Source organism: Eptesicus fuscus, chromosome 22 (assembly GCF_027574615.1).
Source record: "Eptesicus fuscus isolate TK198812 chromosome 22, DD_ASM_mEF_20220401, whole genome shotgun sequence".
In the NCBI taxonomy this organism is placed as follows: Eukaryota; Metazoa; Chordata; class Mammalia; order Chiroptera; family Vespertilionidae; genus Eptesicus; species Eptesicus fuscus.
Window position 1 is genome coordinate 34,277,373 of NC_072494.1, and position 24,693 is coordinate 34,302,065.

The 24,693-nt window shown below is 40.5% G+C and overlaps 2 protein-coding genes across 3 annotated transcripts; both read right to left on the minus strand.

Moving 5' to 3' along the window:
- Positions 1-1,592: 1,592 nt before the first annotated feature.
- Positions 1,593-7,736, minus strand: LOC114227310 (apolipoprotein R-like). Its single transcript, XM_028129201.2, has 4 exons — positions 7,568-7,736; positions 4,482-4,652; positions 2,570-2,745; positions 1,593-1,777 (listed from the first exon to the last, which is right to left on the minus strand). Exons 1-4 carry the CDS (start codon positions 7,650-7,652, stop codon positions 1,643-1,645), a joined length of 567 nt encoding a protein of 188 aa, XP_027985002.2. The 5' UTR covers positions 7,653-7,736; the 3' UTR covers positions 1,593-1,642.
- Positions 7,737-12,374: 4,638 nt separating this feature from the next.
- LOC129147916 (C4b-binding protein alpha chain-like) lies at positions 12,375-24,147 on the minus strand. 2 transcript variants are annotated; one of them, XM_054711845.1, is made up of 5 exons: positions 23,958-24,142; positions 20,416-20,610; positions 17,573-17,740; positions 16,404-16,579; positions 12,375-13,033 (listed from the first exon to the last, which is right to left on the minus strand). In XM_054711845.1, exons 1-5 carry the CDS (start codon positions 24,040-24,042, stop codon positions 12,947-12,949), a joined length of 711 nt encoding a protein of 236 aa, XP_054567820.1. In that variant the 5' UTR covers positions 24,043-24,142; the 3' UTR covers positions 12,375-12,946. The 2 variants fall into 2 exon arrangements, with proteins under 2 accessions (XP_054567820.1, XP_054567821.1); XM_054711846.1 differs by lacking the exon at positions 17,573-17,740 and having other exon boundaries at positions 23,958-24,147.
- Between the last annotated feature and the right edge of the window lie 546 nt (positions 24,148-24,693).

A 24,693-nucleotide genomic window follows, 5' to 3' on the forward strand; every position in this document is an offset into this window, starting at 1 on the left:
TTAGTGAAAGTCAGCTATGCAGCTTTCTTTTTTTAAAAAAAAAATGTTTTTATTGATTTTTAGAAAGAGAGGGAGAGAAATAGACATATCAATGAAAGAGAAACATCATCAATCAGCTGCCTCCTGCACGCCCCCTAGTGGGATCAAGCCTGCAACCCGGACATGTGCCCTGACCAGGAATCTAACCCTAACCTCTTGGTTCCTAGGTCCATGTTCAACCATTGAGCCACACTGGCGGGGCTACGCAGCTTTCTTGGTAACTGTTACTTTGCAGAAGTCAAGGAAAGAGGCGGTGTTCTCCATTATTAATCAAGAGGCGGTGGCAAACCAGAGGTAGCCAGAGTAAGAAGCATGAGTGAGAATGAGATTTCAAAGGAGTCAAAAAAACCTGGAAGAAATGGTGACTGTCAGAAATATAAGGCTCCCAAGAACATCCAGAGATCAAAGAGGGACTCATGAAGTCAGCCCCGCCCAGGCCCTCACATCCCTTTTACCATTTCTGTGCACGCCTCTGCCGCTTCTCTGTGCTTTGTTTCTAAAGGCCATACCTTCTACTCTCTTGGCTGCTGGGCAGCTTTGTCCCCACAGAGAGAGAGCTGGGTGTCCTGGGACTTCTGAGCCCCAGAGTGGCCATTACCAATAACTGACGGGTACAGCAGAATGAAAGCCCAGTTTCTTTGCCTGGAAGTGGGACAGAGTTCAAGCACATTCATAGTTGAGAGTTTCCCTTTGGGACAAGACTAAGCCATTCTCTTGGCCCGATCATCACCTTGCTAGGCTCCTTCCCTGGCCTTCCCCGCTCTCCCTACCTCCTTTTCCATTTCTTAATAAATTACTTGTACACGAATCCTCTTCTCAGTGTCTGCTTCTGGGGAATCTGACTTAAAAGAGACACTAAAGCCATTTTAATAGACATATTTAAAAAGTGGTTAGATGCAATTGGAAGACTTGGGCATGCCCAACAGGAATGTTTGGGTTGCACGTAGATCAGGCTTTCAAAGACTTTCAAGCTAGTTATTATTGAATGGAAGGAAAGTTGTACAAAACCAAGTGAACCTAAAAATATAAAGAGGAAGTGAGAAGTTGTTCCAGAGAAATACTGGTGATCAAATAGCAAGAGAGAGGAGATGTGGAGGAAGATGTGATATTTGATCTGGGCATTGAAGGATGAGTAGGAAGTGAAGATGCAGAGTAAAGACACCTCAGAGAAGACACAAACATGTGTTGTTGAGGACCACATGTACCCTGAAATATGGTAAAATGGAAAAGGGCATAAATCAGAGAAACATCAGAGAATGATTCATAGAGGACCCTAATTTTTCATTACACAGGAATTAAAGTGGAAACAAAGGAACTGAATTTTTGACAGGTGCTGATTTATTTCTGCCGTTCCACCAAATCCAGGAAAACAGAGCTTAATATGAGCTAAGATACAAATGATCAATAGTTCCACATTATCAGTGTCACTAATATTCTCCTAAAACAGGTGTTTGTTTATCTCCTCCCCCCTCCTTCAGTAAATAATAGTATTTAAGGTACAGTAGACTTGCTAATAAGAGAAATGTACCTAATACTTTACTGAGGGGTTATGAGTGAGGGGAAATCGATGTACTCATTTCTAACTGGTGTTCCTGTTCAAGTCTTACTCTTGCTTGAGTCGTTTAATCTCCAGAGACAGTTTGTACACCTCCAGGGCCATTTTCACATCCGCGGGGTTTGGGAGACACTGCATGAGTTTACTGCCTTCTACCACTTGCTCACAGCCATTATGGACTTCCTAAAAGAGATAAAAGGATGAATTTTGAGAGAATTTCTCTCCAAACTGTTGAAAGTAGAAGATTCGTTCAGGATGCCTCACTGATGACAACAAAATTGGAGTATCAGGACCCTCCGCAGGACGGATGGAAGAAATCCAAGATGTGACGGCATAAATCAGAGAAACATCAGACACTGATTCCAGACCAATATAGCAGGGGAGGAACAGTGCTGCTGAAGACACCCAGGGGCCCTCTTCAGGGATAACTGAGGGATGGTGTTGGTGGCTAGGCAAAAGCATAGCACTTATGGTGAAAATACAGGGCTGGTACCAGTTTACCTGGGTCTTTGGAAAACCTGCCCTCCTATCTAGAGGCCTTGTTCTTCTTCTTTTTTTTAAATATATTTTATTGACTTTTTACAGAGAGGAAGGGAGAGGGAGAGAGAGTTAGAAACATCAATGAGGGAGAAACATCGATCAGCTGCCTCCTGCACACCCACTACTGGGGATGTGCCCGCAACCAAGGTACATGCCCTTGACCGGAATCAAACCTGGGACCCTTCAGTCCGCAGGTCGACACTCTATCCACTGAGCCAAACTGGTTAGGGCAGCCTTGTTCTTCTTGCTATTAAATGAGAGAATTAGAACTTGCCTCAATGAGCTCACCAAGGGCTTTGAGGGTGAAATTGCTGATTCCAAAAGTGATTTAAACAACTCAGAAATGATTCCTGACAAAAGTCAGATCTCATCAGTGTTGGTTGGGACAATGCTCTGGAGAATGTGGTATAGCTCCCTGGTATGTGTGCCACTTACCCACTCACACTTGGGCACCTCTGGGTACCAGGTTCTGTTTTCAGAGCAGGTAATGTTCTGAGAGTTGACCACACCATAGCCAGAGTCACACTGGATGGTGACATTTTCAGACTCAATAAATAGGTCTTTATCCGCGGACAGATTTCCATTTTCTACCTCTGGTTTCAGACACAGAGCTGTTGTTAATGGAAACACAATTTGATCGTCTTGTGATTCTTGGAATAAGATCTTACAATAGTAGAGAACACTGAAGGGTGAATAACACCGATAATAAATTATACCTGCATGATGCGAGTTGTTTTGACCTCTACAGTATTTATTGTATTATTGTAACAATAAAAGTAACTTACATTCTACTTACATCAACATAAAATATTATTATTATCTCCATTTTGCTAGAGCAGAAAATTAGGTGCAGATAGTTTATGTGACTTGTCTAAGGTTGCATAGCTTTTCGGTAGCATGCTTATGATATAAACCTAGGTATTGTGGTCCTAGAATCTGAGTTTTCAAGGCGACTGTATCTCAAAACCTTACCCTTTATATGATCCTAAGACTATAATTTTAAGGTGCATATTCTTAATATCTCTCTGTATTAAATCGAAATAATGGAGAGAAATTAGTCCCTTGAGTTGTTGTTTACAGTGTGGTTTTTTTAAAGGCACACCAAATCTTTGGGGTCAACCAGGAGCCTCCTATGAGGTCAACTTCACTATGACAATATGCTAGCAGAAACAAAAGCATACATGCAGCATTGCAGAGCAGTGTGGAAACTGTGGTTCACTTAATAAGTGGTAAAGGGTTCATGGATTATTCGTTGGGGAAAAACAAACTTTTACTTTTAATTTCCACCATAAGCCCATAGAAATTCCAAGTGGGTTGGGGGTATCAATGTGAAAGATAAAACAATAGGAGACTATATTTCTGTGACCCTGTTGTAGGCAAATATTTCTTAAACAGGACACAAAAAGCTCTAATATCAAGAAAAAATATTGATAAATTGAGCTAAATTGGCATGTAGAACTTCTGTTTATCAAAACTAGAACACTTATACACCACTGGTGGAAATGTAAAGTGTTGCAACCACCGTGGAACAAAATTCAGTATCACCTACTGAAAATGAATATATGCATACTCTGTGAAACAGTAATTCTACTCCTAAATTTATTCCCAACAGAAACATTGGCACATTATGCCAAGAGACATGCGTAAGAATGTTCATATGAGCATTATTCATAGTAGCCTAAAACATAAAAAAAAATCAAATTTGTATAAGATACTAAAATGGGGTATATTCACCCAAAGGAATATTACACATTCAATGAAAATGAATAAGCTCTCATTACAAGTAAGAACACAGGTGATTTTCCAAAACATAATGCTGAGGAAAGAAGCCAGGCACAATAGAGTACATGCATGATTTTCTTTACATCGAGTTAAAAAGTTGGCAAAATTAACCCATGGTATTAGAATAGTGACCTCCTTTGGGTTGTAAATGGGAGAGGACATGTGGAACACTTCTGGGTGTTGGCAATGGTACTGCTTCTTGACCTGAGTTCTAGTTTCATCGGTCAACTCAGGCTCACTTTATGATACTGGTTGCCCTAAATACCTAAGATTTGTGCACAATTCTGTAGCATGTTATATTTAAATTAAAACTTTTATTAAAACAAAGCAAAATGGTGGCCTTGTAGAAAACATACCTCTGAAAATACACATGTTGATAGCCTCTGAAAACATACATCTTGGTCCACACTTTTAAAAGATTGTACTATATGCATGCATTAATATTAACTACATGAAGTGAATAAACAGAACACAAATTTCTAAGTGCTGCCTCTGGCTGGGAGGAGACTCTTAAGTTCCACGGTGGTTCTACTTTAACAAGAGCCATCAGTAAAGTTGAAATTACCTTTACACTGAGGGGCTGGAGATGACCATTGTGAACTTCTGCAGGTGATTTGGGGGTGTCCAACCAGAACATATCCTTCATCACATTCATAGTGCATTACAGTCGTAAAGGATAAAAATGAACTTATGTCATGATGGGATCCATGGGCAATCCTAGGAGGCGTTCTGCAATCTTGAATGGTGATACAGAAAGGTAAAAGAGAATGAGCTAGTGTTTAATTTAATTAACAATTCAGATTGAGATACTCCTCTCATGTGATAGAACTAAGCCATTAAATCATACTAATGAGGTGTGTTTCACTTCCTTAACAAAATCAAGAGAAAGGATTTGTTAACCTTCACTGTGTTAATCATTTCATATACTAGTATGTTATATCACTTACTCCTCACATTAACTCTTTGAGACAGTATTATCATCATGCCCATTCTAGAGAAAAGGAAACACAACCTTAAAGGGGTGAAATATTCTACATACTAGTAAGTCCCAGTGATTAATAAAATTTAGAGATTAGAACAGCAGTCTTCTTGTTACTTTCAATGTCAAGTAATACCCCATACTTGAAAAATAGGTGGCTCAGAACCAGTTAAATTAATTTTTTAAGGATAATATTGGGGGAAGTGTTTTATAACGCTTTTGATATCCTGTGAATACTACCTCTAGCCCCAGATAATGCAGATGAGAAAAGGGTTGTGAGAAAGCCTGGTATGTCTTCTTTCAGCAGCTCTGAAGATGAGAGCTAAAGACAGATTTCTGTGCTTTAGGATTGGTCTGAATTCCTCACATTATTCAGAACAAAGGGTAAGTACTTCCCATGGACTAGAACTAGGCTTCATTGAAAGGACACCCAGGTGGAGTCCTCGTCAGGTCTACCCAGAAAGGACCACCTGAGGTGCAAGGAGGGCCTCAGTTTTAAAAAAGCTCTAGGAGTCACCAGAAATCTAGGAGATAGGAACAGGTACGCTATCAACCAGACTGGGAAGTGGGTTTGACGGTTCACCAGGAATGGTAGTTGGCAGATCCTCAGTGATGATGAAGTACCGACAAAAACAAACAAACTCACAGGAGACAGAGCAAGCTTTAAACACCCGAGGGGCCAAGAATCAGCTCAGGTCAAGCACTGCTTCCCTCCGTCTGCCCTTCCAAAGCTTCAACTCTGGGAAGTTCAGAAAGCCTGGTCACAGCCATTCCAAGGTAAACTGTTTAATTCACCTGTGTACAAGTCAACAGCTTCCATGAAACCTCAGATTAAGTACTTTCTTAGAAATATTTTTTAAAAAAATAGATCTTGCCCTGGCTGGTATGGCTCAGTTGATTGGAGCATCATCCCAAACACAAAAAAGTCACAGGTTTGATTCCTGGTCAGGGCACATACCCAGATTGTAGGTTCGATCCCCAGTTGGAGCACGTTCAGGAAGCAACAGATCAATGTTTCTCTTTCCCTCTCCTTTCCTCTCTCTTAAAATCAATAAAATCATGTCCTTCGGTGGGTATTAAAAAATAGATCTTAATTTTCATGAATCACATATGTATGGAGTTCTGTACTAGGCTCTTCAGGTAATATTAAGAGCCATACTTGCAATATACTTAGATAAGATATAGCCATTTAAATAGTTACACTACAACACCAGTCACACAAGTGCTAGCAGAGTAGGACAACAAATGAGTTCTATGAAAAAGGTTGATAGAACAGAGGACTGGAGTATCGGGGGAAGATGCCCAGGAATGACTTGGAGGTACATGAAGGATGAGTAGAAGCGAGTAGCTGATAAGATAGTAGGGGCAGATCAATACTGAGGCAATGAGCAAAGTCTCTGACCTCAGAAGGTTGTTACTATAAAGAAAAGGGCAGGCAGAATCAGAAAGGGAGATTTCAGGTCAAAGTTGACAAACATTAAATGCCATTTCAAAGGGTTGAGGCTATAGATAATGGGAGATTTGAGGAAACAGGAGAAACAGAGACAGGGAAACAGACACATGAAGAAATGATTGAAAGATGTTGACAAGTTTAATAAGGTTTTCTTCGGCTACCTCAGACTCTAAGAGAGGAGAACTCAGAAACAACTTGGAGGCCTGAACTTCCCCTGGGCAGAATGTTCTTCATGCTGTGCTGACTCTCTGACCTAAAGGTAGTGCTCCTGCTCAGTGATGTCCAGGTGTTTGAGGGAAAAATCACCTCCCAGTTATGAATTCTTCCTTAACAAACCCATGCTTTCCCCCTCACCTCTCTCAGTGATGGAGAAGGCATGGTCTCCACACTTTCAAATCAAGCTGCTAACTTATAAGAGCACTCAACTATTATTTCAGATTCAGGATTTTCCCTCCCAGCTATCCCCAAGTCCTACATTTTATATGCCATGATAGCCATTTTCAGGGAATATGCATAGAGATATCTTTATTATGAAAACAAATTCTCCCAAGTAAAAAAAAAAAAAATCTAGCACAAGAGAAAAATATTTTGCGTAAAGGACATTTCCATTTAGATAATATAACAACAAATTAATTTCCATAACTACAGATCTTCAAAAGTTTTAGTAAGTTCTCTCAAACTCTTTTACTTCTTCATTTGCAAATATAAATTTCTACATTTCAATAACAATGTCTTACATTTATGTAATGGTTTATAATTCTCCAAGTGTCCTATATTTTACTCTAGAAAAGTTACTATTAGTGATAAAGGACAATATTTTTACTTTACTGATAGAATTCCCTCCCTCCACCCAATGAATCACTAACTAAGGTTGTAGATGGCATATTTAAGTTACTTAGAAAGTAAATGTATTTTAAAATTTTGGAGCATTGAAATATAAGAAATTTATTTGAAAATTAAAGATTATTCCTTGCTAAAGCAGCCTCACAAGAATTTTTACATATAAACACAATTATTCTAGTCATAATAACAGCCTCTATCTAGAACAATGTCTTTTATATTTTAAAACTCTTCATTTTATTAATAACATAGTTCATTATACTCTTTCAAAAAGGTTATAAACTACCACCAATTGACTACATTTGATGAATTGTTGTTTGGTATTTTTCTTTATATCTTAGAGAAACCACCTCCTTACCCCAATTACCACTGTACTCACCACACAGGCCTGAAGGGCACAGCAGTAGGGTCAAGACTCCAAGGAGGTACAGGGCTGGGAGAATGCTCTGCAACTTGGGGGGCATGGTGCAGAGTCTCAGAGGTGCCACACTGGGCTCAGCGTTCTTAGACACCTCGACTCAAAATGAAGAAATGTTCTGTAAGTAACAGTCAAAATGGTGCCTAAGCCAAGGAACTCAGCCTGGGCAAAGTCCCAGCACTGTGTCACTAAAAGGGAGGGGCAGTGGGAGTGACTAGGGGACCAGGTGCTGAGCTCAGATCTGTCAGGGAGAGCTGATAAGGTTTTGGAAGAAGAGTCTAGAGCTTGAGGCAAGAGCCCTGTGGGGTTCTGTACGTATTTACTATTGTAACCCCAAGACTTCATTGCTGTTCAGATGGTAAAGGTAATGAGTTTCTTTCTGGATATATGGTTCCTCTCTGAGTAAACGAAGGCAAAAGGCACCAGGATTACAGGTCCTGATGCACAGGGTATGTGGTGGGTTCTACAGGAATTACAAGGCATAGTATGAAAGAAAGGAAAATATCTGAGAAACAGTACTTGTCCAGCAAAGTGGTTTCTTCAATTTGGGGTTTGAATTGCTCATAGAATAACGTTTTTTAATGTAGGAATTTAAATTTCTTTCTAGTTAGCCTATGGTCTACCAAGAACACACTAATATGAGTCTGTGAGAAAATACTCAAGAATCTAGTCCAAACAATAATTATTCTTATAATACTCCAGATGGGAGCCTCTTTACTCCCTGGGAGTGCTGATATACATGAAACACCAAATGACTCACTCTGTCAAACTGTTCTGGTGTAGGAACTATCCTAGTCTGTGTCTGCACCGGAGAAGCATGCACTGAAAGTGAAATGGATGGACAGGATCAATTAAGGAGAAAGGAAGGTTTAGTATGACTTTTCAACTATGTGGATGATGCTGAATACGGAGGAAGCCCAGCACTTTGTCTCTGAGCAGTAAGAGACAAGTGAATGGAAGGCGCATTTGTTATGCTTTGTGAATTGGTGACCCCAAGACTAAGTTTCTCATAACCATCCAAGACTGCCTGACTGTTCATCCAGATTATTTCCTAAATTGTCTCCTTAAGTGGGACAGATGAAACTACCAACCTGGATTCCATATCTTGCCCACCAGCTGTGGATATCTGTGTTTAGATAGTTGCCTAAAACAAAAGAGTAAGCTCTGGAAATTGTCCTACTCAGCTGAACTGGAATGACTACCACGTACCCATAGTAACCAAAATGCTTATCTCTCAAAAATAAATGCGAAGAATTACCAAATATAACCCAGTGAAACTCTTTGGAATACTGAGGAAAGCACAATTAAATGTCAACTTCCTAGAGATCAAGGAAAACAAAGCCACCAAATGGTTACTTCCTTTAGAAAGAGGAATCACAAAAAAGAGAAGGGATTTAAATGATTAACCATTAACCTGCTTTTAATCTTCCAGCATGTAGTGTACCAGAACTTTATATAAATTATCATAATTAATCTTCAAAAAAACTATGATATAGTTTTTACCTTCCTCATTGCATAAATGAGGAAACCAGTTTAGATAGAAAATATAACCTGCCCTCAAACCGCTTAGATAGTTAGTAGCTAAGTCAAATTCTGAGCCCAAGACTGATTTTTAAATACAGGCTTTTTTTCATAGAAAAAATAATTTCCACTTTTTGGCCAATTTTGGCTTCCTGTAAGGACAATGAATCAGCCATTTAAGAATAAATCAACACTGTTGGGCTTTATCCAATGGTATGTCCACCACCAGATGCTATTGGTGGTGTAGTTAATGGCATAGATTTGTGAACTTCTCCAGAGAATGTGCTGAAATGACAGGAGCCTCCTCATCCTAATACTTTAGAAGTTATACCGCAGCCACAGAAGCAACCAATGCCCAACTAATATTGGGATACAAAATCCCTGATTCCTTGCCTCAAGTCTGGACAATTCTGTGTGCCAAGCCAGCATGACCATGGGTGAACCTGAGAGGAGGCGGTGAAGGATTAAGAAAAGACAGACAATAGAAAACAGCTGGGCACGAGATGGGATGGTGCTTCTCTGATGGAGAGATAGTGCCAGGGCCTGCAAGCCGAGTCTTTATTTTATAGCCAGATCCCATGAGGCAAAGGAAGGGCGTGGTCAAGATGTTTACAATGTTCTCCTGGGTTTCAAACCTACTCAATTACATGCACCTGATCAAGCTTTGTTTACTTGCTGCACCTCCCACAGCCTATATCACTTAGCCAAGTGGGACCACAGGTTCAGACCATAAGGTCAAGTTTACAACCATAGCCTTTGGCTATAATTGTGCTGGGACTTGCACGTGGCTTTGCCACTAGAGGATCCTGCCCTCTCAGTTCTCCCAGGCTTGAACCTGTCTAAGTGCTATAGCTGTTCTCTGCATTCTGTGAGGCAATTTATACTCTAGAGCCATGGGTCAAGTGAAGGCTACACTAGCTGAGAACACATCCTTGCTCAGCTCCTTTGCTCCCCTACTGTCCTACTTCATTGCCTTACAGTTTTGGGGTGTGTGTGTGTGTGTGTGTGTGTGTGTGTCAGAGAGAGAGAGAGAGAGAGAGAGAGAGAGAGAGAGAGAGAGAGAGAGAGAGTGTGTGTTTAATGATGAGCACACCATCAAACATTTAGATACATCTAAATCCATTCTGGAGAAACTGACTGAACACAGTTTGTACCATAGGTGGACCTCAAAGGCAAACTCTAAGAATGGGATTCTAGAGTTGGATCACCCACCAACCAACTGGCAATCACTGGTGATGGGTGAAGTATTGATAGTCCTGGCTTGCTGTAGGATTGCAACTATGAACATTTTCACCTGCTAAGTGCCATGGGATGTAGGTGGAAGGAGATGCATTGGCTTGTGCAATACCTCTGACATTTGAGAGGGACAGTAGAAATGGAATTAATGGTTGTGAAACTGGGTGACTGAGTACCATTAATACAGACTAAGTGTCCCTTAGCTGAAAAATGAAAGAACAAGGCAATCAATCACAATTCAAACCCAAGTGTGAAATCCAGAAGGCCTCCTTGTCAGTATTTAAAGAAACTTTTGTCTCAGGTAGCTGGGAGGCTAAACTAAAGGCCAAATTCAGGATATAATCATAAAAAAATAGTAAGACTTTAATAAAATACGATTTATTATATCTGGCAAGTTTTGTACTAAAAGGAAGGGCCCTTATGGAAGGAGTGGTACCTCTAGACCTGGCATGAGAATACATAAGTAGACAGACCACAGAATCTTCAACCCCAGATTCCCCTTAACTCAAAGAGCCTGTATAACAGGCTTACTCCCCCTTGTTATAAGATAGTGCCCCCATTATTTGAAGACCATGCAAAGAAATCATATAACTTATAAGGCCAGAACTGCTCACATCCAGATCTGTTCACACCTCACCTCCAGGCATCAGACCAATAGCTAGAGTCAAACCTCAGCATGAACTGACTAAGAATGTGCTGGACCTGCTAAGGGAGGAGAGGACTCATATGCAGATTCTGTGCTACCTTCCTAGCCTGTGTGAGGAGTTGGGAGAGTGTGCCTAGGAAGGGATCTTTAAGCCAGGTAACAGAGAGTTTTTCAGGTGGGGCACCCTCTCTCATAACACAGAATTTAACAGCCTAGCAAGTGACCTGGAAATCAGTTTGGATATTTCTCTGTGATGCTTTCAGAAATTTAAGGAAGACGATGGTTCATGTTACATGGTGTAGAGACTCCAGAACTGCAATGGCAGAAAATGGAAGTGACCCAAGGTTCAGTGAAGTAGGCAGAGTGATCCATCTTATAAACCAGAAGACCCACCTGCTTTTTTCTTCAGGAGAACCGCGAGGATGGATGTACCATTTACCAAGGCAATAAGGAATGTACCAGTGACAGGGACCAATATTACAGCGAAATTCAATTGTGACTGGCTCTCTACATCTTGTGATAGGGGAGATGCCATTATCAAATATGTCTGCCCAGAAGTAGTGGGGCTCATAGAATCCCAGGAGAGCGGAGCTAAGTGGCAGCACTTAACCTTCAGAATTATTGGAGGCCCAGGATGAGGGTGATGCAAGAGATATGCCTAGGATGCAGCCTGGGACAGGACGTCCTGACCTGTAGAAACATGGGAAGAGGGTTAACAAACTATGATGTTTCTTAGCGTGAGGGTCAGCTAACATGGGTATTGCTTGATATAGAATCTAAAGACATCAAGAATGACCATCCAAAGACCAAGATCAGCCACTCCAACAGGAAGTCATGACCTCTTGCCCAATTACGTTGTTCCTATTGGCCATTTTCTCACGAGTTCTCAGACTGTAAGTGAGAACAGATCTTAATGAGGAAGGACTTAACCTGTGCAACATCACAGCAAGTTTACACAGGAGTAATGCTCTACCTTAAGTAATTGAGCCCTAAAATCTTTAGAGACTTGTTAGATCTGAGCCCCAGAAACAGAAAATCTCACCATGACCCAGTTAAAATGGGAGCTATAGGGGGCAGGCAATCATGTTTATCTCCCAGTGATTTCCTGGGCTTATGCACCCAATAAGTGGTCCTTTCTGTGGTGCTCAAGTATGTAGCACTTTGGAGGACTCTCATATTACTTCTCTGACCTTTGGACTGAGAGCTATTAACGAAACCAGATGTAATAATAACATAAAAAACCCTACAAGTATTAGCACTGATATCCACTCTCATTATTCCTACTCAGCATTATACCAGAATACTGGAGGTCCCAAGTAGTGCAATAAGGCAAGACAAATAAATAAAAGGCATATTATTTGGAAATGCAGAAACAAAACTGTTTATTTGCAGAGGTGGTAAGCAAACCTCTGAGGGAAATACAAAGATGAATGCATCATAAAGGAAGGAGAAAAATTCCACCTAAAACAAAAAGATGAATGCCAATGCTCCACTTTCCAAGGATGGGTGCGATCCTTTCAAGAAAGTAAATGCTCTCAATGCAGACAGTGCAAAGCAATGTTGCAGTTCGCACTGTCTGCAGTGGACATAGGCTGAGGGGCTACCTCATCTTGCCTGGGAGAAATTCAAGCAGCAGGCAGGAGATTGGAGGATTCCTCTCTGAAGAAACTGGGCAGCGACAGAGAAGACACCAATGCACAGGGATATTTGGGGATTCCTTTGAATGTGTTAGGGTGTAAGCTAAGCTGTGGGAGCAAAAGCATTTTACATCTCTCATGTCACAGTGCAGTGGCAGAAACGCATTCAGGTTGGTCAGCATCTCTGTCCAATGAGGTCATCCAGGGGTCAGGTCCCTCCCTCTTTGTTGCTCCAGCAGCCCCTAGTGTGTTGTTCTCATCAGCATGGTGGAAGCTGGTGATCCAGCATCCATGAGCATTTCAGTCAAGTGGCAAAAGAGCAAGTGGAAGGTAAGCAGCTTCATTTTGAAGAACGTGACTAGGAAGCTGCACCAAGCAAGGCTCTAGCTGATATTTAAAGGGATGAGAGTAGATTTATTAGTTAAAGCAGGTAGGGGGAAATACATGCTGGAAAACAATTCACAGAATCTGATACACTCCAAATAAGAAAAAATAGCTCACCGTTCAATCTCCCCATGTATGTATAATTTAAATCATTTTATGTTTATTTTCCCCTTAAAAATCAATGTATAACTGCCCTGGCTAAGTAACTCAGTTGGTTAGTGCCCATCGCTGGCCAGGGCACCTACAAGAAGCAACAAATGAATGCATAAATAAGTGTCCCTTTCTCTCTCTCAAATTAGTAACTTTAAAAAAAAATGAGTTAATGTATAACCTAGATTCATCATCAACAGGATTTTCCAGGGAGCAGAATAGAGCTTAGGAAGAAACTATTAATATTCTTTGAGATTTTTGAGTAGGCATATCCATAAAGAATAGAATATGTTTTTAAAATGAAGGGATCTTTTTTAATTAATAAAACAGTTAAAATACAAAGTCAAGGAAATATCCCCAGATAATATGGGGGAGGGGTGAGATAGAGATGGTATAGGAAATTGAGAGAAAATAGATAAAAATTATAGGACTGACAAGTCTAATTTCTGACCAGTAGGATACTCATAAAAGAAATGAAAAAAAATTACTGAAGAAACTATACCAAAAATATTTCTCAGAAAACAGAATATGTGTTTTCTTGTAGAAGAATATAGATAAAGAAAAAATCCTTATATTATCAGTAATAAAACTGGCTTTTGACTTCTCAACTAAAATGTTGGAATCTATCACACAAAGAAGGTATCCTTTGCAAGTTCTCAAAGATAATTCTTTTTAACCCAGTTTTCTACTCCCAACAAATTATCAATCAAGTATTTGGATCAAAACAGTTTCAAATATGCAGGAACTCAATATTTTACTGTCTATGTATCATTTCCTAGGCAGGTCCTTGAGGATACGCTCCAGCAAAGTGAGGAAATACATCAAGAAAGAGGAGAACATGAATTCAAAAAGCAAAAGCAGACAGAACAGGAAAGCAAGCACACAGACAAGAAAACCTCCACTGCATGTTGAAGTGTGTGGCAGACACTGTCAAATCCGTGTCAAGATCACTAGGGCCTTCTCACTTTGGCACACACTGGACAACTTCCAACCCCAGTGTCTGCTTTGTCTGTCCATGTCTCTACCCTGGAGGTTACTCCACACAGCCCCATAGGTACCATCGGTAACCAGGGTCAGCTTAGTCAGGAGCATGCCTAGATGGTCTGCAGTATGGGTCAGATGTCCTGAGAACAAGACCTATTCACTAAATACCCAAGGTCTTCATTCTCCAGAGGACAAATCATAGTTGGGTTCCACACACATTCATAAGGCTGTCAGCATAACTGAGCTCCTGTCAGCAACAGCAATAATAATCCCCTCAGCACTGCTCCCTCTTTAGACTGCCCTCCCTTCTTCACCTTACAGCCCACCCACTCATGGTGCTTTCCAGGGCCACCTCTCAGGGAAATTAGGTAACCCACAAACCCTTGCCTCAAGGGAAACTCAAAGTAAACATGAAGCAAAAGGAATTCCTAGTAGCAGGAGCAGGTAATGGAATCAACACCATGGATAGATACCTCCCAGTAAGTGGGTTTTTCTAACAGTCCCAGCCCCTCTGTGATATCTGTAATTTACTGAAAGCCTGCTCTACACCAATCCCTCTGCAGAGTATGTTTGGGAAAATTAAACAAAAGAGGCCAATGTTAAGCATAAGGTAATGTGTACTAGGGAAAGACAGGAGAGCCAGTGGAGCTGAAATATGAGTGAGAACCCAAGTCCACATGCAAGACACATACAATACAATGAATGCAGTAACTTTATGTAAAAACATTGTTGGGTTTGTATAGGGACCTCATTGCAGAGGATGCAAAGTTGGAGGAAGTGGTGAGTGGACGTGACTAGAGCCTCCGACATACCTCAAGCTATAAAAGCGATTGGTAAGGGGTTTCTCACGGCTTTTTATTTTTCTACTAAAGAAAATGAGAACCAGATCAGATGAAGGACTTGCGAATGCACAAGGGCTGCCATGTGGGCTTCACATTCATTGAGCTTTCAGAGTTTGTTCTTTGAGAAAGAAATAAGTGGGTCAGACCCACATAAAAGCCCTTCATATAAGATGAAGGTTGAGAGGCAGCCGTAGCAAGTCAGAGACCAAGCACTTGGGGGTTGAGAAAGGGTGTAACTCTCTTCAAATAGGAGAGAATGCACAAGACTTTTGAGGCGTGTTGACACATTTAATGTAAATACTGAGGACCTGGTGATTTGAAGGTGGGAACATGGAGTAGAGGTAATCCAGGGAAAAATAATTGACCCGAACCCAAGTCCACAAGCAAGACCTATACAATACAATTAATGTAGTAACTTCATGTAAATACATTTTGATGTTTGTATATGGACCTCAATGACCACAAAGACAAAATTGTGCTCTATAAGTAAATTTTTAATGGAAAAATGTGCACTTTATGTTCAAAAAAGCAAAAATGTAAGCCATAAGATTATCAACAATTCTATCATCTCAAAGCACTAGCCAAAAAAAAGCAAATTATCATGTAGGGTACTTAATACAATGCAAAAGAATGGCAGAGTTGCTAAACTAAAGTGACCCATATTCAATGGAAGGCAGCAGGGCACCTTTCCCTGCCTCTTCTGGGAAAAATCAGAGTGGTGACTCCAGAATGGATTTCTTCGCCTTGTCTCTCTGCACTTCCAAGAGTTCAATTTCCAAAGACAATTTATATAGCTCCAGGGCCATCTTCACATCCTCTGCGCTAGGAAGACACTGCATGAGTTTTCTGCCTGCTAGCACTTGCTCACTGCCTGGAGGGACCACCTAAAAGAGACACAGGTGCTGAGTGGTTGGGAGGCTTCTCTGAGATCATCACAATGCAGGACAGAGGGTCAGGTCCAAGACCACCCCCAGGATTGATGGGAGAGCAGGAAAACCAGGAGACCACGGGCCCCACTGTAGTCTTCCCAGAGGGATATAGATCTTCCTGAGACACTTCCCACAAGGCCTCTGTCGGGACAGAGGCTATTTCGGCTCCCCATCCAGACATGGAACACAGTGTATTATGCAATCTAGAAAAGGAAATGTAGGAGTACTCCCAGGTCTCTGAGAGCCTCCTCTCTTTAAGGGGCTCGGCTTTTCCTGTTCTAAGTGAGAGTAGGAAAACTTGCCATCCTAAATGTGTGCTCCAAGGGAAAACAAGAGAGTTCTTTTGAATGACTCAGAAATGTGTCCTGGCAAGTCAGATCTCGCCTTTGCTGGCTGGGACAGTGCTTTGGAGAGGCGCCATTTTTAGGGTTTGAAAGCACAGGAAGTTCCTTGAATTGTGCCACTTACCCACTCACACTTGGGCACCTCTGGGTACCAGGTTCTGTCCTCTAAGCAGGTGATGTTTTGAGGACCGACCACAGAATAGCCAGAGTCACACTGGATGGTGACAATTTCAGTTTCAACAAACTGATCCTTATCCACAAGCAGATTTCCATGTTCAATCTCTGGTGTCGGACACACAGCTATAACGAAAGCACAGTTAAGACATCTGTAAATCTAAGAAAAGAAGACTTATCACAGGCTGGGATGATTAAAATGAACTACATGTAGGTGCTGCTCATTGTCTTATCTTTTTTCTTTTGAGAGCAATAATATTAGTTCCCATGTTGATTGAGCATTGGCTCATATCATTCTTCAGGGATCACCATTTTATGTAATTATCTCATTGAAGTCTCACTCCTCTCTATAAAGTGAGCACTGTTATAATTCCCATTTAAATAAGAAAAAATGAATAGAGAGAGGTTAAGAAACTTGTTGAAGACATAGCATCTTTAAATTACATGACAGGGTATAAAAAAGGCACAGGACCCCAGACTCAGCAACAATCAAAGCAACAATCCCTCATATTGTGATCCCTACAAAACACTGGAGATAAAATGTTCTCTCTTGTCCATTGTCCTCTTGTGAGCCAAAGAACCAATGGTGACAAATAATTCCTGGAGTTGTTGATGGCAAAGTGACACTAAACCTGTATGCATGCAAAAAGCAAACCTGATCTTCACACCGCCCATCCCCACATCAGTTTGCAAACTGGGAATGCCACACCACAGGTCACCAGCATTGGCAGGTGGTGCCCTACACCGCACGAGGCTCATTCCTGGTGTTTGGAATCAGCCCTCCAGAGCCTACATTCATGCCAGAGCAAGTTTCCATGGAAATTTTGCTCCAGGCCACAAGAAAATGTACCACCTGTAGGCTATTTCCACAGATATGCAAGAAAGTGGGAACAGGGGCTGCCTCAAGGAGGCTGAATTTTGTAACTGGGAGAAAGAAATAGGGGAGATTAATGATTCTGCATACCCCTTGTACTTTTGTTTGCTTTGGGTACCATTTGGATATAGTAATTATTTAAAATAAATCAATCATATGTTTTTGTTCTGCCTCTGGCTGGAAAGAAACATTATTCTCAATCCCTGCATGACAGTTCCTCCCACTTAGCCGTGGGCTGGAGTTACCTTTGCATTGAGGAGGTGGACCAGACCAGCGAGAATAACTGCAGGAGAGTCTGGGATTTCCAACCAGAATGTATCCTTTGTCACATTCGTACCTAGCCTCATTTGGTCCGAATGTGTGTGTAGTTAGTTTAGGTCGTCCATGATCAATGACAGGAGGATAATAGCAACCTTGTTGGGAAGACATAAAGTGAGAGAGCTTGAGCTTAGAGGACATAAAAACAGCACATCCCAGAATCAGTGTGGTTTCTGTAGGCTCTGTCCTGTCCTGCCATCATCTCGGCCCAAGGGGTCACTTAGCCCAACCCAAGTTCCTGGGCTGCCCTCCCCTAAGCCTCGTGCTGAAGAACCATGATGGCACCCTAATAGACCACATGGTGGTCATTTCTATAGTCTTCAAAAGTATAATCTGATAAACAAAATTGGTAGTTCTCCATCCTCCATATTGGGTCATTGACCTGTGTGGTAACAACAATCCCATGCAAGAAGGCCAAGTAGACCACTCCCTCTTAAAGCAAGGAAAGTCAATTTAAAATATGTATCATATTAACCAATGTCACTCCACAAATTTACTTTAAAATACATACATGTATGTGTAGAGGGGAAGGGAGAAATTAGTGCCACTCTTAAAGAACTAAAGATGCAGAAGTGGTCATTCTCATCATATCACCATTTATTTCCCCAGTCTGTCTCCTACAAAAATTAGAATTCTGGACAATTACAGTACACTGTTGAATACTCAACATTTTAGCCCCTACTACAGACACTGTACCAGATATGGTAACTTGGCTTTAATATGTCTTCAGGGAAATGAGGCCACTGTTTTAGCAAAGGCCTTCTTTCTCACCCTATCAGAAAATAAGACCAGAAACAATCTGCACACACAGGGTCAATATCATACATTTGAATTTTTAGCCTTGTCCAATGAAAACTCACCTGCCCCTCTCGGAATAGTCGGAAGGTATCATGAGCATCTGAACATACAAACAATATCATATTAATCCAGTATATCAGTGGCATCATATTAATTCTATTGAATGAGCAAGAAGACCCTAGCATGATATATATATATATATATATATATATATATATATATATATATATATATATAACATCTTCTGATATATATATATATATATATATATATATATATATATATATTCTGGGAACATATAGGTAGACTAAATTGGGGGTTGTGGCCTGGAATGAATGGTTTGTCTGTCATAGCCATTAAGTACAAAGATTGGAAGATAGGGCACAAGGAGATCTGGGGTAGAAGCAGGTGACTGGACATATGGGAGTGACCAGGAAATGTCAAGTTTTTATTTGCATGTTAACACCAGCCAAGCACCCCCAATTTAAGAGGCAGTAAACGAATAAGTAAAAAAAAAAAAAAATGCCTCAGCCAGCTGAAGTCAGCCATCCTCTATCATTGGCCTCAGCAGAGATGTCACAAGAAGAAAAGGATAAAGTGGTCAAGGCAACATGGATGAAGGTCAAGCATCAGCCCAACAGCATGGACTGCTACTTCCCAAGGTTGACTAGCAATTGCTGTCACTGAATATCCAACCTGCCAGCAACAATGCTAAGTCCCTGATGTGAATCATCCCTTGAGACAACCAAAAAGTCACTTGGTTGATGACTACATTGGATCCTCTTCCACTTGGAAGGGACAGCTATTTATTCTGACAGAAAGAGACAACTATTCCAGGTATGGGCTTTCCCCTCCTGCCTACAGAATTTCAGTCAGCACTGTTATCTGAAGGATTACAAAGTGTTTAAACAATTGGCAGAGGATCCCACTACATGCCACCACAGCAAAAGAGGCATGGTATTGGGATGCGACCATGAAATGCACTCCTTATATTACAAACTGTGTCGCCTAGAACCTATAGCCTGTTAAGACATTGGAATGGCCTGTTAAAGGCTTAGCTGAAGTGCCGGTTGAGAGGCAGTACTTTACAAAAATGGGACTTTACAATATTACTTACAGTAACTTTAAGAACACAGTATTCACTTTAAATCAAAGACGAACTTTCTATGAAAAAAAAGAAAAAGTTCATGAGCCTAGAAACGGAGAGATGGAAGCATGAGTAACCCCATTTATATTCACTCTCAGTGAACTTTTGGGGAAAATGTGCTTCTAATCTCTGGACTCTGTGACCTGCAGATAGAAAAGCGCTGATAGACAAAGTGGAAACACTTCAACTAGGGGAGATAAGATTCCCATTGGCTTCTCAACTGTGACTGATACCGGGTCACTTTGGAGCTCCTTTGGGCTCCTTCTTTCAGAAGGCAAGGCAAACAATCACTATTGAGGTAGCAGTGCTTATTCCTGGTCATCAACGGATAGGGTTATGGAAAAACAGTGGGAGACAGGAGGATTGTGGTTAGTACTTAAGTGCTCTTGGTGAGGGAGAGGTAGGCATTTCACACTGACAGGCTGAAGAAGGGCTGAGAGGCAGCAGAAGAAAGGAAGCAAGTCCAAATAGATTTGGGAGTCTTGTTCTGCAGGTTAAGGAATATGGACCAGGAACACTGAAAGAGAAGAGAATAAATACCAAAAATCAGAACACAATAATTCAGAAGTCTCGCTGCTCTATTAGATGTGGCCTAATTTCACTGATTCAGGAAAGGAAACCAGGAAGGTCAAGAAAATGGTAGCAACCATTGTGGGGGAAAAAGAGAAATTGGGACTAGAGACAGTTCTATTAAACAAATGTATCCATTCTAAGAATCATGCAGAGTATAGAAATTCTTTTTACCTAAATGAACCCTTCCCTTAATAATCCCCAATACTCTGATATGAAGAAACTTCTAAAATAACATAATTCCATAGCTCTTACTCTCTCCACATGCTGGTGTTTCAGGACTCCAGGTGCCATCTTCTTGGCATGAAGCTTCAGAGTTATAGCTCCCATCACATGAATATGAAATTGAGTCTCCATAGAAATATTCACACTTATTGGCCAAACCTTTTCTCTGTTGTCTTTGCAGAATGATTTTGCCATACTTCAGCTCTGGTACTGGACAACAAACCTCTAAAAAATAAAAAGTGAGGCTAATAAAAAGTGAGGTTAGTAAAGTCACCATGAGGAAGCTCATCATGTTATTTCTATATTTAGAAGAGTTTGCCACACAAGAGAGATTGGGGAAACAGACAAGGGTACCCGAGACACCTTGAGTCCTCACTTCCTGTCCCTGATTTGCTAAAGTAGTTCAACCCAGTCATTTCCTTCCAATTAAATAATTGCATTAGGGTCCTCCAAAATGAGAAGTTAGATTAAACCTGGATGAAAATGTGAATTTTCAAATTTATTCAAGAGCAATGACAAGTAACATTTACCTCCTTATGACTTCACTAGGGTTACATCATTATTAAGCTCTCTAATAACTTATACTTCCCAAAATGCAGAAGAAAGAATGTTTTCAAAAGCTTATATTGGCTTCCAGTCAAGATGGTGGCATAAGTTAACGTAGTACTTGCCTCCTCACACAACCACATCAAAATTGCAACTAAACAGAACAACCATCATTCAAAACAACGAAAATCTGGCTGAATGGAAGTTCTATGCCTAGGAAATTAAAGAAGAAGCCACATTGATACTGGTAGGAGGGCAGAGATGTGAAATGGTCTGGTCCCACACCCACATGCGGCAAATAAAAATTGGGAGAGTCCCCTCAAACTCCAAGTTCTTTATGGTCTCTTCTGGCAATAACAGTCATCCTGTTGAATTAATATAATTATAAATTTAACTTGAGGAACACAATTATACTTGAGCAACAAGATGCTAACATGATGTGAGATAATAGAAAATATATATATAACTTTATATACTTTAAAATATAACTTTAACAAATTAATCAAACCCAAGAAGGAGGTCCAAAGACCCTCTGATTTTCAGCCTAGTTGGACAGAAGTTGGGAGTAACCTGGGGACCTACTCCTTGTGACTGGCATTCGAAGTGGGGTGGGACCAGTCTTGTGGGAGTGAGCCCTTAACCTGTGGGACCTGACACTCCTCCAGGTAGACAGTGTTATGAATGCATTAAAATTGTAGGACATCCAGTTGGTGTCATGAGAATTGTGTGATAAAATTCTGTTTAATTCACCTGTGTATAAGTCAACAGCTTCCATATAACCTCAGATTAAGTACCTTATTAGAAATATAAAAAATAGCTCTTGCCCTGGCTGGTGTGGTTCAGTGGGTTGGAGTATCATCCCAGACAATGAAATGTCACAGGTTCGATTGTTGATCAGGGAACACACCCAGATTGTGAGTTTGATCCCTGGTTGGGGTGCATGCAGGAAGCAACAGGTCAATTTTTTCCCTCTTTCTCCTCTTCCTCTCTCTCTTAAATCAATTAAATCCAATCCTTAGGTGAGGTTTAAAAAATAGCTCTTAATTTTCATGAATAACATATGTATGGAGTTCTGTACTAGGCTCTTCAGGTAATATTAAGAGCCATACTTGCAATATACTTAGATAAGATATAGCCATTTAAATCAGTGGTTCTCAACCTTTCTAATGTTGCAACCCTTTAATACAGTTCCTCATGTTTTGGTGACCCCCAACCATACAATTATTTTCATTGCTACTTCAGAACTGCAATTTTGCTACTGTTATGAATCGTAATGTAAATATCTGTGTTTTTGATGGTCTTAGGCGACCCTGCTAGCAGTTCTCAACCTGTGGGTGGCAACCAACAGGTTGAGAACCGATGCTATAGAGCCTAAGACCATCGGAAAATACAGATATTTACATTAAAATTCATTAACAGTAGCAAAATTATAGTTATGAAGTAGCAACGAAAATAACTTTATGGTTGGGGGTCACCACAACATGAGGAACTGTATTAAAGGGTCCTGGCATTAGAAAGGTTGAAAACCACTGATTTAAATAGTTACACTACAACACCAGTCACACAAGTGCTAGCAGAGTAGGACAACAAATGAGTTCTAAGGAAAATGTTGACAGAACTTAGGACTGGAGTATCGGGGGAAGATGTCCAGGAATGAGTTGGAGATACATCTTGAAGGATTGGGTAGAAGCGAGTAGCTGATAAGATAGTAGAGGCAGATCAATACTGAGGCAATGAGCAAAGTCTCTGACCTCAGAAGGTTGTTACTATAAAGAAAAGGGCAGGCAGAATCAGAAAGGGAGATTTCAGGTCAAAGTTGACAAACATTAAATGCCATTTCAAAGGGTTGAGGCCATAGATAATGGAAGATTTGAGGAAACAGGAGAAACAGAGACAGGGAAACAGACACATGAAGAAATGATTGAAAGATGTTGACAAGTTTAATAAGGTTTTCTTCGGCTACCTCAGACTCTAAGAGAGGAGAACTCAGAAACAACTTGGAGGCCTGAACTTCCCCTGGGCAGAATGTTCTTCATGCTGTGCTGACTCTCTGACCTAAAGGTAGTGCTCCTGCTCAGTGATGTCCAGGTGTTTGAGGGAAAAATCACCTCCCAGTTATGAATTCTTCCTTAACAAACCCATGCTTTCCCCCTCACCTCTCTCAGTGATGGAGAAGGCATGGTCTCCACACTTTCAAATCAAGCTGCTAGCTCACATGAGAGCATTCAACTATTATTTCAGATTCAGGATTTTCCCTCCCAGCTATCCCAAATCCTACATTTTATATGCCATGATAGCCATTTTCAGGGAATATGCATAGAAATATCTTTATAATGAAGACGAATTCTCTCAAGTAAAAATAATGAATCCAGCACAAGAGAAAAATATTTTGCTTCAAGGACATTTCCATTTAGATAATATAACAACAAATTAATTTCAATAACAACAAATCCTAGAACAGTTCATGTTAAGTTCTTTTAAACTCTTTTATTTCTCCTTCATTTGTAAAAAATTTTCTCCACTTCAATAACAATGCCTTATATTTATATAATTCTTTATAGTTCTCCAAGTGCCCTATCTTTTACTCTAGAAATACTAAGTATTTGTGATAACAGACAGTATTTTTCCTTTACTGATGGAATCCTCCCACCCCCAAAGAATCACTAAGATTGTGATGGCATAATTAACTTAGTTAGAAAGTAAATCTATTTTAAACATTTTGGAACAATTAAATATAAGAAATTGATTTGAAAATTAAAGATTATTTCTTGCTAAACCAGCCTCACAAGGCTGATATGAATTTTTACATATCAACACAATTATTCTAGCCACAATAACAGCCTCTACCTAGAACAATTTCTTTTACATTATAAATTATTCATTTTGTTAATAACATAGTTCATTTTATTTTTTCAAAAAGGTTATAAATTACCACCAATTGACTACATTTGATGAATTGTTGTTTGGCTTTTTTTCTTTATATCTTAGAGAAACTACCTCCTTACCCCAATTACCGCTGTACTCACCACACAGGCCTGAAGGGCACAGCAGTAGGGTCAAGACTCCAAGGAGGTACAGGGCTGGGAGAATGCTCTGCAACGTGGGGGGCATGGTGCAGAGTCTCAGAGGTACCACACTGGGCTCAGCGTTCTTAGACACCTCGACTCAAAATGAAGAAATGTTCTGTAAGTAACAGTCAAAATGGTGCCCAAACTAAGGAACTCAGCCTTGGCAAAGTCCCAGCACTGTGTCACTAAAGGGGAGGAGCAGGGGGAGTGACTAGGAGACCAGGTGCTGAGCTCAGATCTGTCAGGGAGAGCTGAAAAGTTTTGGGAAGAAGATTTTGGAACTTGATGCAAATGCCCTGTGGGGTGCTGTACGTATTTACTATGTAACCCCAAGACTTCATTGCTGTTCAGATTGTAAATGTAATGAGTTTCTTTCTGGATATATGATTCCTCTCTAAGTAAATGAAGGCATGCAAGTCCTAATGCACAGGGTATGTGGTGGGCTCTCCAGGAATTACAAGGCATAGTATAAAAGAAAGGAAAATATCTGAGAAACAGTATTTGTCCAGCAAAGTGGTTTCTTCAATTTGGGGTTTGAATTGATCATAGAATAAAGTTATTTAATGTAGAAATTTAAATGTTCTAGCTAGCCTATGGTCTACCAAGAACACACTAATATGAGTCTGTGGGAAAATACTCAAGAATCTAGTCCAAACAATAATTATTCTTATAATACTCCAGGTGGGAGCCTCTT

Bases quoted from the DNA above. Each gene is read 5' to 3' on its own strand.
- LOC114227310 (XM_028129201.2), bottom strand. From the start codon at position 7,652: ATGCCCCCCAAGTTGCAGAGCATTCTCCCAGCCCTGTACCTCCTTGGA. The intron at 4,653-7,567 runs GTGAGTACAGTG...TCACCATTCAAG, and splicing joins GTGCCCTTCAGGCCTGTGTG to ATTGCAGAACGCCTCCTAGG. The intron at 2,746-4,481 runs GTAATTTCAACT...CATTAACAACAG, and splicing joins TCCAGCCCCTCAGTGTAAAG to CTCTGTGTCTGAAACCAGAG.
- LOC129147916 (XM_054711845.1), bottom strand. From the start codon at position 24,042: ATGCCCCCCACGTTGCAGAGCATTCTCCCAGCCCTGTACCTCCTTGGA. The intron at 17,741-20,415 runs GTAAGAGCTATG...CTTCCCAACAAG, and splicing joins AACACCAGCATGTGGAGAGA to GTTGCTATTATCCTCCTGTC. The intron at 13,034-16,403 runs GTAAGTGGCACA...TTTAAATATCAG, and splicing joins AGGTGCCCAAGTGTGAGTGG to CTAGAGCCTTGCTTGGTGCA.